Source organism: Tursiops truncatus, chromosome 6 (genome assembly GCF_011762595.2).
Source record: "Tursiops truncatus isolate mTurTru1 chromosome 6, mTurTru1.mat.Y, whole genome shotgun sequence".
NCBI classification, from domain to species: domain Eukaryota; kingdom Metazoa; phylum Chordata; class Mammalia; order Artiodactyla; family Delphinidae; genus Tursiops; species Tursiops truncatus.
In genome coordinates this window covers 109303746-109322303 of record NC_047039.1, presented here as the reverse complement: position 1 = coordinate 109322303, position 18558 = coordinate 109303746, and the positions used below count along the sequence as shown (strand labels likewise).

The window sequence follows — 18558 nt, the reverse complement described above, 5'->3', positions numbered from 1 at the left end:
AGGCAGCTGGTCACGGGAGAATGACACTCTCGCAGACGGCAGCGTGTAGCACGCTTACCCACACCCACGTCTGAAACAGATGGATCCGTGGATCCGTAAGGGACAACCAAAAAAATCAGCGAAGCCTGAGCAAGGTCATAGAGCAGTGAAATGACTTTCCGTGGACCTTAAACCAGATACTTATATATTCGTGTTCACTGTCCCCTTTCTTTGTACTTGAGGTTAGTACCTGTGACGGCCCAATAACACATGGATCCGCCAGCTCTGTGTGCCCTCATGTGTTATTGACACTCGTGGCTCCCCAGGCTCCGTAATTGTTGCCTGAAACTGACAGCTTTTTAGTTCTTCAGGTGTCTTGCAATGCACTTAATGCAACCTTTGAAAGTATTCTGTTGGCAGACGATTCAGTTTCTAATTTGAAATGATCTAACTGGCTGGCTTACAGCTTAAGACCAAACACCAGTTTATAATTGTTAAAAAGGATCCCATATACTGGGATGGTGCTTCTTGTAGATTATCCATCACTGTCCACTTCAGAAAAGTGAATTTGTCTGAGAATTCGATATTGCCTCTCTCTATTGGGATTTGTTCTCAATCCTAATGACTTGCTTTTATTATGAAGTGGTTATATTCCTATGCCCTTAGTTTTGATGTTAGAATTCTGTTTTTGGAATGCTTAAGAAAGAATATATTACTTTAAGCAAAGGAAGTAGCACATAGAAAGCAGATAGAGTGCCGTGTTCAAATCAGCGACATTTCCACAGTAACGTCTGAGAAACATTTGTATATGGTCGTATGCTTCGCAGGGAAGATATTTGCAAAGTTTTCTGCTGTGCACCATAAGTGTTGTCTGTAAAGAACTCAAATTGTGATGAACAGATCTGTGCTAAAGTTTACAGGAGGGGCTCAAGGCATTCATGTAGGTTGCCTACGTGAGAGCGGTCATGAATATGACTGTACCTGTTTCCCCCAGAGTTTTGTCTTGCTACTTCTTTCCTTAAAAGTCTTTTTCCCCGTAGGGACAATTTCTTTAAAAGCTTAATTAATGCTTGTTCACAAAGAAGTATCAACTTTGAGTTAATCTGAAGAGTAAGATTTTTTAAATCTAGTTAAGGAATTTTTAACACCCTCTCCCCTCCCAATTTCAAATCAAAGGACACTTTCTTTGGTACTTTGTCTCTGACATATTTTTGGATCCTACTACCAATTGCCTAAACTTTAGGGTTGATAACAGCTAAGTACGTGTGCACCGAGCTCTCAAAATACTGCTTTATAGCCAAAAAGCATGTTTCACCTGTTTCTGAAGAACCAATGTTTCTTTTCCTAATTTTGAGATGCCTTTTAATCTGGTTTTGGATCCAGTAATTAGTATAGTTTTGCCAGTCTCCGGGCCTAGCAGAATTGCAGCTGCTGTGTCCTGATAATGAACAGGAAATCCATAGCAAGGAGTAAGTACACCTCAGTAGTTGAGACAGTTGGCTATCTATTTCCTAAAGGTAACTTGTAAGAGCAGCAGCTTCTGTTGACTCCCCAGATGCTATAGAACCCCTGTGGGTAGGGCTCTGAGTTCGATAGAAAGCCCCAGAAGACACCTTCTGCAGAGCAAGAGGTGCATGCAGTCCACAGGTGGGAGAGAGCATCATGCTTCCACCTCCAGCCAGGCGCTGAAAGGCTCCCTGGAGGTTGGTTCTTAGAGCATCTTCCAGTCCTGTGTTCCCATTTACCAGTTTGAGACTTTGCCTTAATACCTTTAGGAAATGCCACTGTTCGTATTTATTAGATCTCCTTAAGATAAAAATATTACTGGGACGTTGTGGAACTAATTGCTTTCCCAACGCTTTTAGTCTGTGTGGAACTTTCCATGGGAAATTTGGTGAACAAAAGGCTATGTGATTATTTCCATCTTTTATAATCATGCTATTTCACCGACCGCAAACTTATATTGGTTTATACTCAGGCTGATGTGACCAATCCAGAACAGTAAACGGAAACCCTCCTTTTCTATCTTTATACTTTGCTCTGGCAACGTGGCAGCTAAAGAAAGGTTTTGGTCGATCAGCCCCTCTTGGGAACTTTGGCACAGAACCGCTGCAAATCATTTTCACGAAGCGCCAGGTGAATTGATGTATGTTAATTCAGTGTAATGGACAAGTTCCTCTTCTTCTCATGTGTTGTTTCTCTCTCTCTCTCTCTCTCTCTCTCTCGCGCTCTCTTTTTTTCCCTGTTACCCCTTCAATTTTTACACGAAGCTTTCTCTCAAGCTGGTAAGCACAATTCCTCCATGCATGTCCTGAATCTAATCAGGTTTTTTGGTGTATGTTTTGTGGGTGCCGTGCCATTGTGCAACAAATCTTCAGAGTCAACTGTTGATTTGTGTTTCTCTTGTGTGTGCTTTTGTTGGTGTTTCTTTATTAGACCTCTGGAATACAAAGGTCCAGAGTCTAACAGAGATGACTGTAATCTTTTCAAGTTGCTAAGAAAATTAACGCTTAACTCATGATTTGGTTTTCTTTACCACTGGAGTCTTAAGAGGATGACAGATGTTGATAAACTTTATTTAAATGTGAACATAAACATGAATATTAGCTATGAGGGAGTTTATGTATTGGATCATTCGGAATAAATGCAAATATAATCGTTGAAAATTGCTCCTCCCCCGGAGCCACAGAAGCAGATGAAAAATGCTGGGGACCTGAGGGAGACATGCAGGAATGATGCCGGGCTCCAACTCAGGTCTCAGGCACCTTCGAGAATTGGAGGTCACGAAATCTTTAAGTTGCTACATAAATACATGGGTGCCTTGTGCATGGCTGATTTAAGAAATCAAAGACGATTTTATGGACAATGAAAAGAGCCTCCTAAGCCTTTCTAAAATGATTTCTTTAGTGTTCGGTGTTGTTTCTACTTTTAATTCCATAGCCCTAGTAAATAGTCAAACTAATCATTAAATCTATTAAAAGAATCTCTTAACCACATAACCCATTACTGTACTTCAAATATGTGTAAGTTACGTAATAGTCTCCAACACCACAGCTGAGAATATCCTAAAATTACGGACAGTGATGAACTGTGACACTTCAACCAGGGATAAGACCAGCATTTTATGCGCTGCTGTTGAGAAAGTATGACAATATTTTATGGTTATCCTTATACATACTTTTATACATGTTTCAGTACATACATAAACATATATATACATAATTTTTCAACCTGACTCAGTATTTGGCGACTGTTCCAGCCCTAAGGAAAAGGAATATTTTATTAAATTAAACATTTCTTAGACGGCAAAATAAAATCCCGAGAAGAGTTCTACAAGAAGGAAAGATCTTAAATGAACATCAGTCATTAGCAGCAGTATGAATTTGGGAGAAATCGGATCCATAAACTGGGAGTCTCTCGGATGCCAGGGTTTCTTTTTTGCCCTTTATTTGTTCTTTTGCTCACGTGCTAACAGCTAAAGATAACATTATCGGGCAGTCTTTCTGTTTGAGATAAATCATTTTACCAACCTTGTACTGAACTGCTGCTCGATGCCCTTACTTTGAAGCTAATAGAGAAGTTACACACAGATGGCTTGGGTGTAAAAATAATAAAACTCAAGAAGCAGCTCGTGCCATTGCCCAGGAGCAAGTGTTTGATTCCAGTAGCAGGTAAAACGAGATCCTCTTAGAGCCACAGCCATTGAAAATATACGTATTTTGGCCCCTTTTCCAAACCCTGGTACAGCCAGTATCCTAGGGGCCCCTGCAGAGAGTTCAGAAAATCTATTCTGCCTCGAAGGTAGAAATAAAAATTCCTCTGTGGCAAAATGAATCATAGGTGAGAGTATTGTTCGAAAGAATTCAAGCTTCAAAAGGTGAATAGGACAAAATGAACCTTTGAAGGTACTTTCCAGAAACCTCGAGTTTCTTTGGATCTAGAAGAAGCTGTTGACCTGAATCGCCAATGGTCACATGAAGTTTGTTTGAGGCATAGTTACTGGGATTGGTTTTTAAATAACAACACAGAAATATAGACTATCTATTGAAAGGGACCTAACTGGTCAGTTAGACTAACTCCTGATCAAGTGAAAGGGATCATTTATTATTTAATTGCTTTCGTTTCTGTAGATGATCAGGGTTGCGTTTGTTGTTGTTGTTGTTTGGGCCATCTATTTATAAGTCATAAGTTAGAGTGTCGTTTACTACAGATTTCTTTGCACCTGTTTATCCAGTGCAAACCTTACACCTGTTCACAGTCTAGACCTATGTGGTACAATGTGGTATCCACTCACCACAGGTAACTTAATTAAATTTAACTTAATTTAAATGAAAAGTAACTAAAATTTTAAAATTCGGTTCCACAGTTGTACTGGGCACACTTCAAGGGCTCAACAGCCATATGCGGCTACTATATTGGACGGTGCAGATGTGAGAACATTTCCATCACTGAGAAAGTTCTTTTGGGTCTCATAGCACATAGCGAGGCTCAATAAATATGTATGAGTGAACACTGACTGCTTACTAGGTTTGCTGACCTCTGCAGCAGTGTATCTCACGCTGTGTTTTGTCGCATTCTAGCATTAAAACAAAAATGAAAACAAAACCAAAATCTCTGTTCTAGAAAACATGCTGATCTCTTTTAAGTCAATTCAGCATGAGAACAAAGTACTAAGCTTTCAGGCTCAGTGATTGAGTTGAGAAAATTGAAAAGCACTCAATTAAGGTTTCAAGTGTTACAGCACAATAGTTTATGGAAAAGGAAAAACAAGTCTGCTTTATTTTTATATTGAAGATTACTTGGCTTCATCTTAGTTTTAGAAGCAAGTTGAACTTCCTTGGTTTGGCATTAGGGAATAATCACTTCTGTTTTGCTTTTCACTCACACACACACACACACACACACACACACACGCACACAAGTCTTTGAGACTATTAGCTGAAAGGTCTTTGGTGGCCTTAGTGGTGAACTATTTGCTGAATCACAAACTTCCAGCCCAGCAGCCTGGCATTTTCTCATAAGCAGCCTAGGAACTTCAGTCACAAGCCCCCGTGTAAGCTGCTTGGCAAACTCAAGCTAATTTTGCAATTACATTATCCGGGTCCCTTCTTGTCCACCCACTCCCAGGCAAGCCTGTCTTGCCTTTGTTTAATTGGTTCTAAAGCAAAATCTCTTTTCTAAATTCCCTGGCTTATCCCTGGCTATTGATAAATTTCTCTTTCTTTATGAAAATAGCCTCATTTAAGGAAAAGCACTTGATGGCCACAACTTAGCTACAGCTTCTGACATGTAAGCGTAGGTAGGAGTCTAGAAACTCACGGTTGATATTTTCTACTTAAATCACATGCACAGAGGAGAGAGAGCAAATTTTTTGAAAGGGAATCAAGATATCAAAGTACACTACTTCTGATGAATTAGAAACAGCTGAGGCTGATTTCATACACTGTGGGTTGTTGGGTTTGAATTTGGGGCTGGGGGCGGTGTTCTCTATGAATTCTCTGAGATGATCCTAAAGATGATGAAAAAGAACCGACCAGATGTTTAGAGGCAGCAGAGGCAAGAAGAGTACATGGGAGGGAGGTGGGGGGGGGGTGTTTTTTTTTAATGTCCCTTTTACCCACATTCTCTGAGGAACTAGACGTCCCATCTGTCACTTCACTTTTCGGCCTCAGCCTGTGTGAGGAGACGGGAAGGAATACTCAGGCTGGGTGGGGTGGGGGAAGCAATGCCATCGAAATGCAGCAGTTGGCGGGGGCACTTATCACTGTTTTATGTGAAGAAACAAACCTAAAGCTTCAGTGTTGCCACCGACACTGACACTAAAGTGCAGAATCAGTCTCCAAATTTGTTTTTCATTGATCCTCTCTGGAGTCAAAAGTATATCTTCCTGTCTCGGTGCTCCCTGCCTTGTCAGAGGTGTCTGGGCCGGCATGAAAACGGTGTGCGGGCCTTTTGCAGTTTGCATGCACTGATTTTTGCATCTCAGCTGGGTGTCGTGGGAAAGAGCTTAATTTAGTTCATGAAAACACATGCAGACGTCTGCATTGCCCTGTTGTCTGGGGACTCTTTCCCGCAGGCTTCCCTCGGTGTCTTTTTGTCAAGGAGTGCCGTGAGGTTTCTATTTCTTTTTGCATCTGCAGGGTGCGACTCCAGAAGATTTCAGCAACCTCCCACCTGAACAGAGAAGGAAAAAGCTACAACAGAAAGTCGATGAATTAAATAAAGAAATTCAAAAGGAGATGGATCAAAGGTAGAGTGGCTCAATATGACTTATTAAGACATTTGAGTTCGGTTTGGAAAGATGGGAGGCCCTACATCAGATTTTAATCCAAGTGATTATTTCAGCCGTGTGTTTGGTTGTAGTCTACTGGATTGCTTTAGTAAAGACAGGGAGGGTTCTTTTAACAAATAGGTATTATTCTGAGTTTGGGCAACAAAATACACATGACTATCTTCTTCATTTTTGTATGTGTTCACTTACTTTAGTAATGCCACATTCACCATGCTAGCACCATGGAATGTAAATTCAGGTTAGACAAGAAAATTTCACAAGTACAGCAGAGCATTCTGTAGCATACCGAAGTTTGTATAATGTCTGACCAAACCAGTTTGCTCATAAATCACTTCCATTATAGGTGATCTATTTAGTTTAATATTTATGATTCTTATAGAGAAAATAAACATACTATACACATTTTAAAAAGTGCTTTTCATTTACCTTTGCATTAGCACTTAAAAAACACATTTCTGTTTCAAAATGCATATTAGCCATAAAAAGGAACAACAGGAACAACAGGAACAACATCTCATTTGTAGAGACGTGGATGGACCTAGAGACTGTCATACAGAGTGAAGTAAGCCAGAAAGAGAAAAACAAATATCGTATATTAACGCATATGTATGGAATCTAGAAAAATGGTACAGATGAACCCATCTGTAGGGCAGGAATAGAGACGTAGATATAGAGAACAGCCATGTGGACACGGGGGGGGAACGGGAGGATGGGACGAATTGGAAGATTAGGTTTGACATAAATACACTACCATGTGTAAACTAGATAGCTAGTGGGAACCTGCTGTGTAGCACAGGGAGCTCAGCTTGGTGCTCTGTGATGACCTAGATGCGGGGTCAGGGGGGAGGTCCACGAGGGAGGGGATATATGTACACATATAGCTGATTCACTTCATTGTACAGTAGAAACTAACACAACACTGTAAAGCAATTTTACTCCAATAAAAAAAATATTCTAATATAACAGCAGCAAAATATAGCCCTGCAATTACAAAAGTGCTAAACGGGGATCTACAATTATTTTCCTTTTTTAAAATTAATTAATTAATTTCTTTATGGCTGCGTTGGGTCTTCATTGCTGCGTGTGGTTTTTCTCTAGTTGCGGCGAGCGGGGGCTACTCTTCGTCACTGTGTGCGGGCTTCTCATTGCGGTGGCTTCTCTTTGTTGTGGAGCACGGGCTCTAGGCACACGGGCTTCAGTAGTTGTGGCTCACGGGCTTAGTTGCTCTGCGGCATGTGGGATCTTCCCAGACCGGGGATCGAACCCATGTCCCCTGCATTGGCAGGCAGATTCTTAACCACTGCACCACCAGGGAAGTCCCTTAAGTTATTTTCATATTTACAACTATGATTCTGAAGTAAATACTATTCCTAAGCAGCTCTGTTATCAGCTTTTTAGGTTTGGTTTAAAACCATACACATAATTGCTAGGAGGCTTATAATGTATTCCGTTCCTGAAAGCGTTCCTCAAAAGCCAACCAGCCCTCAAAACAGTACTCAGTCCACAAGGCAGTCAGAAAGAGTTAAATTAACTGGGGTAAATAAGAGTCCTACATTACATCAAAAGCATATGATATTCTGCAGCAACTAACTGGGAGCAGTTCAGGGTTGACTGGCGTGTTGTCCTCTTTAGAACTAATTTCATCAGAAGAGTTTAAGAAGGTGGACATTGGGGACTTCCCTGGTGGTCCAGTGGTAAAGAATCCACCTTACAATGCAGGGGACCGCGGGTTCGATCCCTGGCCGGGGAACTAAGATCCCACATGCCGCGGGGCAACTAAGCCTACGCACCACAACTACTGAGCTTGCGCGCCTCAGCGAGAGAGCCTGCATGCCACAAACTACAGAGCCCACGCACTCCACAACTAGAGAAGAGAAAACCCACGCGCCACAACTAGAGAGAAGCCCGCACGTCACAACGAAGATCCCCCAGGCCGCAACTAAGACCTGACACAGTCAAAAATAAATAAAATAAATAAATTAATGATAAATAAATCTTAAGAAAAAAATAAGGTGGACATTGTACCACTACCAAGTGCATTTAAAAGTGACATGTTTCCTCTGTGCTAATTTGACACCCCTGAATGACCTAGCTAGGGAACTAGTCACGGTAACTTGGTCACCAGGCAAACCAAGCCTGCAAGAAAGGACGCCAGTGTTCAAATTACCATGTTATCATCTGACCCAGTTTATTTTCAACATAAACATACAATCTCAATACGAGATGTCTAACTAAAGCTAGCACCGCCAACAAGACCAAGACAGCTTCTCCTGTTCCAAGGTTTAGGTTTCGCCCAGAATTCTCGGTACGTGGAATAGCCCACACCAAGAGCCATTGCTCCCATAACAAAGCCTTGGGCTGCCACGCGCACGTGGCAAATAAACAGACATTTTAGTATCTCCCCTGCTCTTCAATCTATATAATCCATATGCAACGATTGCTGCAAAAACCTGCCATTCCAGTGGGGACAAATGGTGCCTCTCTAGCTTTCTGGATAGAGAGGCACATGTAGTGATTGAAGAATCTTCAGACAATGACAAGACATCTCAGGCTCCAACTGGCTTCAAAAAGATTTTCTGGTGGTTTTTGTTTGTTTGTTTTTGTTTAGTTTGGCCGTACCACGTGGCTTGTAGGATCTTAGTTCCCTGACCAGGGATTGAACCCGGGCTGTGGCAGTGAAAGCCCGGAATCCTAACCACTAGGCCACCAGGGAACTCCTGTTTTCTCTCTATCATGAGTGTAGAGGTGAAGTTTTTGTACAAATGAGGAAGAGCAAAGTGGCATGACCCCCACCCTATCCCTTGCCCCATGTCGGAGCTTTGGATACAAAATGTACTTGTCTTTCTATTTGAGGGTAAGTAAAAATCAGCCTTCCTATAGATTCTCATGTCTTCTTGTCTTTTTATAGAGTGTGTTGATGGTATCTAGAAAACAAGTCACAGTATGTCTTATACACATCACCAGCCATTAGAGGTGTAAATATTTGCTTGTTCTTGACAAGCACCTGCCCATCTGCCCCGGCTCCCACTGTGAGAGTCCCCTGGTTTCTGAGCTGTTCTATAAGTTTGATCCTAGGGATGGTAGGTTGGTACATATGCAAAAAAAGAAAAGAAAAAATTAGGAAAAGATTCAATATCTCTTCCCATTTGCACTTCCTTCCCACATTTATAACGAATAATACCTTCACATCATTTACAGGATACTTGCTAATAATCCTAATTGAAAAGCCACTTTAGGGAACTATACTCAATATTTTATAATAACCTATAAGGGAAAAGAATCTGGAAAGAAAAAGATATGTGTATGTATAACTGAATCACTTTGCTGTACACCTGAAACTAACACAACATTGTAAATCAACTGTACTCCAGTTAAAAAAAAGAAAAAGGAAAAGAACAGCCACTTTTTATTCTCTCACCTTCTATATTCTCACTGACGGAATTAAGTGAATCATCGTTAATGGCGATTTGAACTTAAAAGATAACTTGAGATTTTGTGCTCTATATAAGTAGGCCAAATTGTAGTCCTACATAAATATAGTTATATTGAAGCTGGGGTTAAAACTTGGTTGTGCAAAAAATAAACAAACTTGGTAAGGCAGTCAGTTTAAGTACATGCAAAAGAAAAGTGGGTTTTGATTTTTTTTTAATCTCTGGGAGAGCAACTCCTGAAAACTAGATCGTTTTATAAATATTGTTGCAGTATGTTAAAAAGAGGAACACAGATGATGAACTTTGTTCTAGTTTTATATTAAAAATAGACTTTATGAAATAAAAATTTTTTGTACTTTTTATAAATAGAAGTCTTTGTATGTTTTATAACATCTGGGACCAAATATAAAAGGGTTTCTAAATGTATTATAAACCTCCTGCTGTTTACTAAGTGAGCACTTATATTTTGCACAGGAGTAACAAGTTGTGACTCAAATATCTGAAATGACATTTTATAGGTTGTTGACAGACTCTCTCTAATTGTTTGATATCATTCAGAAAAGTTTCTCTGTCACTTGGGTTGTGGCTGTGGAACTTGGTTAACGTTTGAAACCCCAGAGCAGTGCTTGCTGGTAATAAGGCCAATCACGTTCAACCATTCACTTCACCTCTGTTTATCGAGCATTTACAGTGTACAAGGAAATATTCTAGGTATAGCAATGAGGATAAAGCGATGAACAAAACATCAAAAACATCTGTTCTCATGCAACTTACATTTTGTGCAGGAGGAACAGAAAATAAAAGGTTTTGAGCAGAGATGGCATGATCTGGAAAAGGCTGGATTTTTGTTTGTTTTCAGTTTTGTTTTTTTTTAATAATCCAAAAAGGCAAGAAAGGAGAGAAAAAAATATTAATATATAGAATAGGCAGGACAAATCAAAAGCACAAAATAGAGTGGAAGATATAAAATACCAAGCACACTAGACACCCCAGATTCCAATCTGGTTCCACCTATTTCTTTTGCAAACTTTGGACAAGATTCTTAACCTCTTAGCACCTCGGTTTCCTCACCTTGAAAAGGGAGTTAATATGCCTGTCTATGAGGATTAAGTGTGTCAGGGTATGTCACGTGCTGAGGACAGTGCCTGGCATATTGTGTTTGTAAAATAAAATGAATCAGTATGTTAAATGTGAACAGACTACATGTTCCAACTAAGAGATTTTCAGACTGGACAAAAAACTAAAACCCACATGTATGCTAGTTACAAAAGACACGTCCAACTCATAAAGTGCAGAAAGGTTGAAAGCAAAGACTGGAAAAAGATGGGGCTTCCCTGGTGGCGCAGTGGTTAAGAATCCGCCTGCCAATGCAGGGGTCAGGGGTTCGAGCCCTGGTCTGGGAAGGTCCCACATGCCGCAGAGCAACTAAGCCCATGAGCCGCAACTACTGAGCCCGCGTGCCACAACAACTGAAGCCCGCATGCCTATAGTCCGTGCTCCGCAACAAGAGGAGCCACCGCAATGAGAAGCCTGCGCGCAACGACCAAGACCCAATGCAGCCAAAAATTAATTAATTATTTTTAAAAAAAGAATGGAAAAAGACAGACCATGCAGGTACCAACCAGAAGGAAAACTGGTGTGAGAACACTGACTTTCAGGCCAAAAAACACCCCAAACTATTCAGCTCAAAAGGATCAACTTCATAAAATAAATGATTCAAATAACAAATGGCTCAATTCACCAAGAAGAGATACAATTTTAAGTCTGTAGAACCATACTAGCATCACCTCAAAATATAGAAAAGGTTATGCTGTTGACCTTCTGGCATAAGTACAAGAAATACAAGCACGTCATTACAGTGGGATATTGTTCACGCACTTTTCTCGGTAATTGATAGAATAGATTAGCAGAGAGTCAGGATAGAGGATTTGAACAAAATAATTAACAAAATTGACCTAATACACAGATATTCAGTAACTGCATACTACACATTCTTTTCAAGCACACATAGAACATTTCCAAAAATTGGGCATATCCTGGTTTTATAAAATGAATCTCAACAAACATCAAAGGATAGACATCATTCAAAGTACGTTCTCTGAAGGCTGCAATTAAGCTGGATATCAATAACAAAAATTTAGAAGTTAAGAAATGTGGGGCTTCCCTGGTGGCGCAGTGGTTGAGAGTCTGCCTGCCAATGCAGGGGACACAGGTTCGTGCCCCGGTCCGGGAAGATCCCACATGCCGCGGAGCAGCTGGGCCCGTGAGCCATGGCCGCTGAGTGCGCGTGTCCGGAGCCTGTGCTCCGCAACCGGAGAGGCCACAGCAGTGAGAGGCCCGCATACCGAAAAAAAAAAAAAGAAAGAAATGTGGCTCTCAACTAACAACATTGTGAAACAACTACACCCCCTTAAAAAATAAAATAAAATAAAATGTGGCTCTCCGCAGGGCTCAGTTACAGCAAGAAGCCTGCTCAGTCAAGTTAGAAAGGCTCCCCACCCTTCTTATCATTCTGGCATGGAGTCAGGAAGAATCCTGTTAAGTTGGTTTAGCAGGAATCGTTCCATTCACCTTTGATTTTCCATCCACTGAGTCCCTCATTCTGCTTATTGGCTAAAAATCCCCAGCTGTCTTCACTGTATTAGGAATCGAGCCCAGCTCTAACCTGAGGTGTCTTTTCCCCGATTGCAATTGTTTTTTGATTTTTTAAAATAAAATCTGTTTTTACTGCTTAAAAAAAAAAAGAAAGAAATGTGGCTCTAAGTAGCGCATAGATTGAGGAGGAAGTCCTCATAGACGCTAGAAAATATATGAAACAGAGCTGAACCTTACCCTTCACGTACATTCTCCATCTCCATTTTGGGGATGTCACTAAAGCCATGCTTATACGAGGAAATTTAACGCTTCCAATACATATGAGAAACAAAGAAGGCTGCAAATCAGTGAGCTAAGCATCCCTCTTAAGAAGTTAGAAAAAGAGTAGCAAATTGAACCGAAGAAACAGAACGATAAAGGAAACTATCAATTAATGAAACAGAAGTACACATTCAACAGAGAGGATGAACAGAGCCAAAAGCTGGTTCCTTGAAATGATCAACAAAATTGAAAAACCTGCAGAGATTGATGAGGAGAGACCTGGATGAGAGGAATGGGAGATAGTGATTTTAAACAACTCTTTTGAGAAGTTTTGCTGAGAAATAGGGTCCTGGAGGTATAGGCCATGAAGTCGAGAGAAGACTTGTGTACATGTGGATGACCTTGCAGTTTGTTTGTTGTAGGGACATCTATTCATGTAACAAATACGTAGTGAGATCTCTAGTGCACCAGGCGTGGTCCGGTCACTGGGGGTTTATCATGGTCATAAAGGGCTTGAACCCAGAGAGCTCCTCGGAGAGCTGCTGTTCTAGGCGGGAGAGACAGACGATAAACAAGCATCATAACAAGTCATATAATGTTGGGAAGAGATACATGCAGTGGAAATAAAAGAAAGTAGAGCGAGGTAGGTGGGCTGGGAGGGCAAGTGGGTGGAGGGCTCCCGTGGACACCTGGTCTTAGGGAAGAACAGAGGGTTCATTGTGCCCACCAAGGGGCAATACGGGCTCAGAGGCAAGGGGGCAGGTGGAGGGGTGGTGAGGACTTGTGGAAATTCTCTTCCACTTATTTCTGTATTTTTGATTAAACTATTTCCCGTGACTCAAAATACAGTTTGTGTTGTTGGTCTTATGCTGGGTGATTGGTGCAGAGTTTCTTTTGCTGAAGCTCATTAAAGTTAGCCCCTCACCCTCGGCAGGAAGCCATTTGCTCTAAATTTAACTCGAATGCTCCTGAAGTGCCCTGAAGCCAGGGTTCCAGTTAGCAGAGCTCTCTGGTCCTAGAAACAACCTTCAGAGGGCTGCTATGGGCGGCCTTCCGGACAGGATTGCAGGAGGGGTGTGGAATCTTGCCGTGTGTAGCTTTAAGGCTCTGTTGCCCACCTGTCACGGATCCCGACTGTGGGTTCCGTTTCTTAAATAGTTGAAATCGTTGAAATCGAACTGTTTAACTTAATCCTTAGAATTCCCAAAGCAATGACCTGCGCTTCTTCATGAGGTAAACATTGCAGCCCACGAGACCCATGGTTTGCATGCAAAACACGTACATGGAAATATTGGGGTTTTGTCTCTTGTTACGTAGGGCAAAGTGATGTGCAGGATTAATTTACGTTTCTCACTCGCTAAAGACGAGGGAGATTTCGTTCCGAAAAGGCAACTGGAATTTAAATATGGGTCTCTGGATCATACAGACCTTGGTAGCAGAATCCTTATAGAGACGTTTTAGAAGGGAGGCTGACCCAGTATCCCCCTCCAATCCACACCGCGGTGCAGTCTCGCCACGCCCTCATTCCCGTAGTTTTCATGGCGGTGGGAAAATATGACTGGCTGACGACAGCATTAACCTTTACCACGTTCTGCCCCTTCTTTTCAGAGATGCCATCACAAAAATGAAAGATGTCTACCTAAAGAATCCGCAAATGGGAGACCCCGCCAGTTTGGATCACAAATTAGCAGAAGTCAGCCAAAATATAGAAAAACTGAGACTGGAGGCCCAGAAATTTGAGGTAGGAAGAAGCTGTTGTGGAAAAGCTTTGTTGGAAAAAAAAGAAATAGAAGTGGGTGTAGGGGGTCACGAGACGCATACGCATATGGTTGTAAATCGCCATTGTTTCTTTCCCCGCGAGAGATGGAGCTGGAAAAATCAGGTGTCTCACGAGTTATGATAAAAGGAAAAAGACACTGTCATCCACTGGGTGTTCAGCTTTTCAGCATATCCTATTTTAATGGTGTCCCTTAAAAGGGACGCTATTTAAGGTTATATTTGTATACAGTGTTCGTTGTTTTTTTTTTATCTAAGTGTTTCACTTAAGTTGTTCTACTTCATCTCCTGTTGACAGTGGGTATAATTGGGAATATACGGTCGGCCATCATCTCAGTGAATCCAAAAGACAGTTTTTAAAAAGCCATTGATATTTGTAATTTTCTTGTAATGTCCTTGCCTGGCTTTGGTATCGGTGTAAAAGTTTTCAAAATATACTCTGGATGCAAATTCCTTTTCAGATCTAGGATTTACAAATATTTTCTCCCATTCTGTGGACTGTTGTTTTACTCTCTTCAAGGTGTCCTTTGAAACACGGAAGTTTTATTTATGCTTTTGTTTTTTTGGCCATGCCACGTGGCTTGCAGGGTCTCGGTTCCCCGACCAGGGATTGAACCCGGGCCACGGCAATTAAAGCACCGAGCCCTAACCACTGGACCGCCAGGGAAGTCCCCAAAAGTCTTAATTTTGATGGAATCAATTTTTTTTTTCTTCTGTCACTTGTGCTTTTGGGGTCATAGCTAAGTTACCAGTGCCTAATCCAAGATCACAAACATTTATGCTTATGTTTTCTTCTAAGTTTTATAGTTTTAGCTTTTACATTAGGTCTATTGAGTTAATTTTTGTATATGGTTAAAGGTAGAGGTCCACCTTCATTCTTTTTTATGTTGTCCCGGCACCATTTGTTGAAAAGGCCTTTTCCTCCTTGAATTGTCTTGGCCCCTTTGTCGCAAATCAATTGATCATAAATACAAGGGTTTACTTCTGGGGGGGGGGAACCATTGAAATATGTTACTGTTCCTTCAAAGGATCCATTATCAAAAGATGATATATGTGAAAACCAATAGGAAACACAAAGAAGAAATGAGGAAGAAACACAAATAATAAATCTTTTAAGGAGGGAGTGGGGCACTCAAAAGCTGTGGGCAGGGCTTCCCTGGTGGCGCAGTGGTTGAGAGTCCGCCTGCTGATGCAGGGGACATGGGTTCGTGCCGCGGTCCGGGAAGATCCCACGTGCCGCGCAGTGGCTGGGCCCGTGAGCCATGGCCGCTGAGCCTGCGCGACTGGAGCCTGCGCTCCGCAAGGGGAGAGGCCACAACAGTGAGAGGCCCAGGTACCGCAAAAAAAAAAAAAAAAAAAGCTGTGGGCAGAAGGCTTCTTTTTCCCCTCGAAATGTAAAGACTACAAAGCCTGTAAAAATATATCAGTAACTGAGCGTTCCAACCAGAATAGATTATTTCTAGCAATAAAAGGTCAAATATGGCTTTTTTCATTCTTTCTAGAATCTGTCAATAAGGTATTAGCATTTGAGGTTTTAGAACCTAGAAATGTCCTTTTCTGATCATTTTGATTCTTTTGCCTCTTTTACACTATTTCCAATGTTGCTGAAGATACTTTGATCTACTTTGATTTCCTACGTATGAGTTTTCTTCACTATTTAAAAAAAGAAAAACGTTACACTCCTTAACAAAAATGGGAAGTGTGGCTTTCTAACTGAGTCATGGCTTAAGTGTGTGGCAGGGACCCTCATGTTTCCCAGTGTGACCTCATGGTCACAGAATTTCTGGAACCAGAAGGAACTAGAAATGACTTAACCAAAATCACACAGCTGCTTAAAAAGCCCAGGAGTATAACGGAGGCCAGTGTCTTTCTGCCACATTATGAGCAGTGGCTAAATATGTTTGCCTGTACTTCTCCAACTTTGCCTTTGAGTACATTTATACAGTCAGGGCACACAGACTGGAGACTCTGCCCCCACGGGGTCCTTCTCCAGTCTGCTTCAATGACCAACGAGCAGCCCCGATCTGGGGCCTGAAGCCTGCACGGTCAGGCCCTCAGCTGAGCTCAGACCATTCTTTCCTGCCTTCTGTTTGCAGGCCTGGCTGGCCGAGGTTGAAGGCAGACTCCCAGCACGCAGCGAACAGGCCCGTCGGCACAGCGGCATGTACGATGTGCAGAACCCCCCAGCCGTCAACAACTGTGCACAGGATCGGGAGAGGTACAGTATCTGTACGGAGCCTGCTCTTTCTGACTTTGTATTTATTTCTCAATTCTGGAATCAGAGACGAGCACAAGGTACTTGTTAGATCCCAAGCGTCTGTGACGATTGGCCTGTGATGTTTCCCACGGTGCAGGTGTCTAAGTCCCCGTGGATGGTGCCCGAGCCTGCGGGGTGACTGAAGATGGTCCTAGTTACAACAATCGGGGGATGGGGACGGGGGCGGGTTGCAAGCACTTTGCTCTCGCGGGGGCTGAATTCAAGCCCTCGCTGGGGTCAGTGGCTATAGTTGCTGTGTGTTTTGCTTTCTTGAGCAGCCCGGATGGCAGTTACACGGAGGACCAGAGTCAGGAGAGTGAGGTCAAGGTGCTGGCCACGGATTTCGACGATGAGTTTGATGATGAGGAATCCCTCCCCGCCATAGGGACGTGTAAAGCTCTCTACACGTTCGAAGGTAACACCGCGTCTCACCTAATTCCCCCCACTTCTCGTGAACTGTCTGAGTCACTCTTCTCTTTCTGTGATCAGGCTTTCTTTTGAAGTCATCCAGAACTTTCCCTCATTGCTCTTTTGCTCTGCTCGTGGTATCTGTGTTTATGATTATGATCTGGTCGATGGCTGTATGTTTTACCTTTGGGTCTGTACATTCGAACAACTTTCAGTGAGCTTAACTGAAGCAGATAGTATGGAATAATGATTATTTCATCCATTCATTCAATACTTACAGAACTTCTGTCTTGTAAAGGCCCCTGAAAGGGTGGCAGGCAGATGGTATGTTCTGGCTTCCACCTTTGGAGGAAATAAAGCAGACACACGTAGAGAGAGGGCCGCCTGCAATATTCACCAGAGGAGGGGTACAGAGTGACGGGGGATTCACGCGAGGATGAGATCACTTCCTTAAGGGGGATTGGAGAACTCTCCGTGCTGAAGTATGTCAGAGGCACGGGCACGGCCAAGCGTGGAGCGAGGAAGGTATGGGGTTCATATGGCTGGCGCTCAGATGTCTTAGGTGGTGAGATGAGGGGGTAGGCGGTGCCAGTGGGGGGTATGGGTAACAGAAACATCTGGATTTTATTTGGCAAACGTCGAGAAGCTACTGAAAGTATTTGAGCAGGTTGCTGACACGAGCAGAGCTGTACCTTGAGACATTTACTGTATGTGTCGGATCGGTTAGAAGACAGGGAAATTGGTTAGAAAGACTAGCCTAGTGTTTCCTAAACTGTGAGCCTTGAAACGGCACCTTGCAGGATGCTGATAAGGATGTTGTGAAAGAAGCAATCAGAGCTCAGATCATCTTCAGAAGCCCTGGGATAAATGAATCTCTTTACTGGAGGACTTTTTGTTTTTTTTTTCTTTTGGCCACACCTCACAGCTTGCAGGATCTTAGTTCTCTGACCAGGGATTGAACCTGGGGCCCCTGCAGTGGAAGTACGGAGTCCTAACCACTGGACCACCAGGGAATTCCCTTTACTCTAGGACTTTTAGAGCCTTTAATAAACTAAATATTCATTATGACAAAATAAGAAAGGGAAGTACCAGGTTAAATGTTCCCGGTTTTACTTCCCGGCCACACCATCCCTCTCCCCCCCGCGCCCACAGTACCGCTATTAACAGCCCCCTAAACAGTCTGCCTTTCAGGACACTGCTTGGGCGATGATGGCTAGTCTTTTGAAATTATCTTAGCAAATGGTGTTCGGGGCCTTGATTAAGGAATGGACGCAGAGATGCTGCAGCCAGTATACAAAGAGGGGAGGAAATCACAGATGATCCCTGAAGTTGCATCCCTGGGATGGTGGAGATGTCCACTGAAATGGGAAAGTGGGAGGAAAAACAGGGAGTCCGGGTTCACCCCTATCGCGTTCCAGGTGCCCGGGTACCATCAAGGTGGAAACGGGCTTCAGGCAGAAGGCGAAGTGGAACCTTGCCTCAGACGAGAACCAGAACCAATTGACGCCGTAGGAGTACCTTCAGGGAAGAGTAGAGAAGCGGACCCAGGATTTCCTCTG

General features: G+C 42.5%; 1 protein-coding gene across 17 annotated transcripts in view; it reads left to right on the top strand.

Moving 5' to 3' along the window:
* Nucleotides 1-18558, top strand: part of FNBP1 (formin binding protein 1) — a 139738-nt gene that overhangs the window by 113796 nt on the left and 7384 nt on the right. For 7 of the 17 annotated variants that reach the window (XM_073806717.1, XM_073806718.1, XM_033858841.2 and 4 more), the window contains 5 exons: nt 2250-2264; nt 6120-6229; nt 14167-14299; nt 16431-16552; nt 16870-17006. In XM_073806717.1, coding sequence (XP_073662818.1) covers nt 2250-2264; nt 6120-6229; nt 14167-14299; nt 16431-16552; nt 16870-17006 — 517 coding nt within the window. Of the gene's footprint in view, nt 1-2249; nt 2265-6119; nt 6230-14166; nt 14300-16430; nt 16553-16866; nt 17007-18558 lie in introns of all 17 variants that reach the window. The other 10 variants (XM_033858843.2, XM_073806715.1, XM_073806714.1 and 7 more) reach the window with 3 other exon arrangements.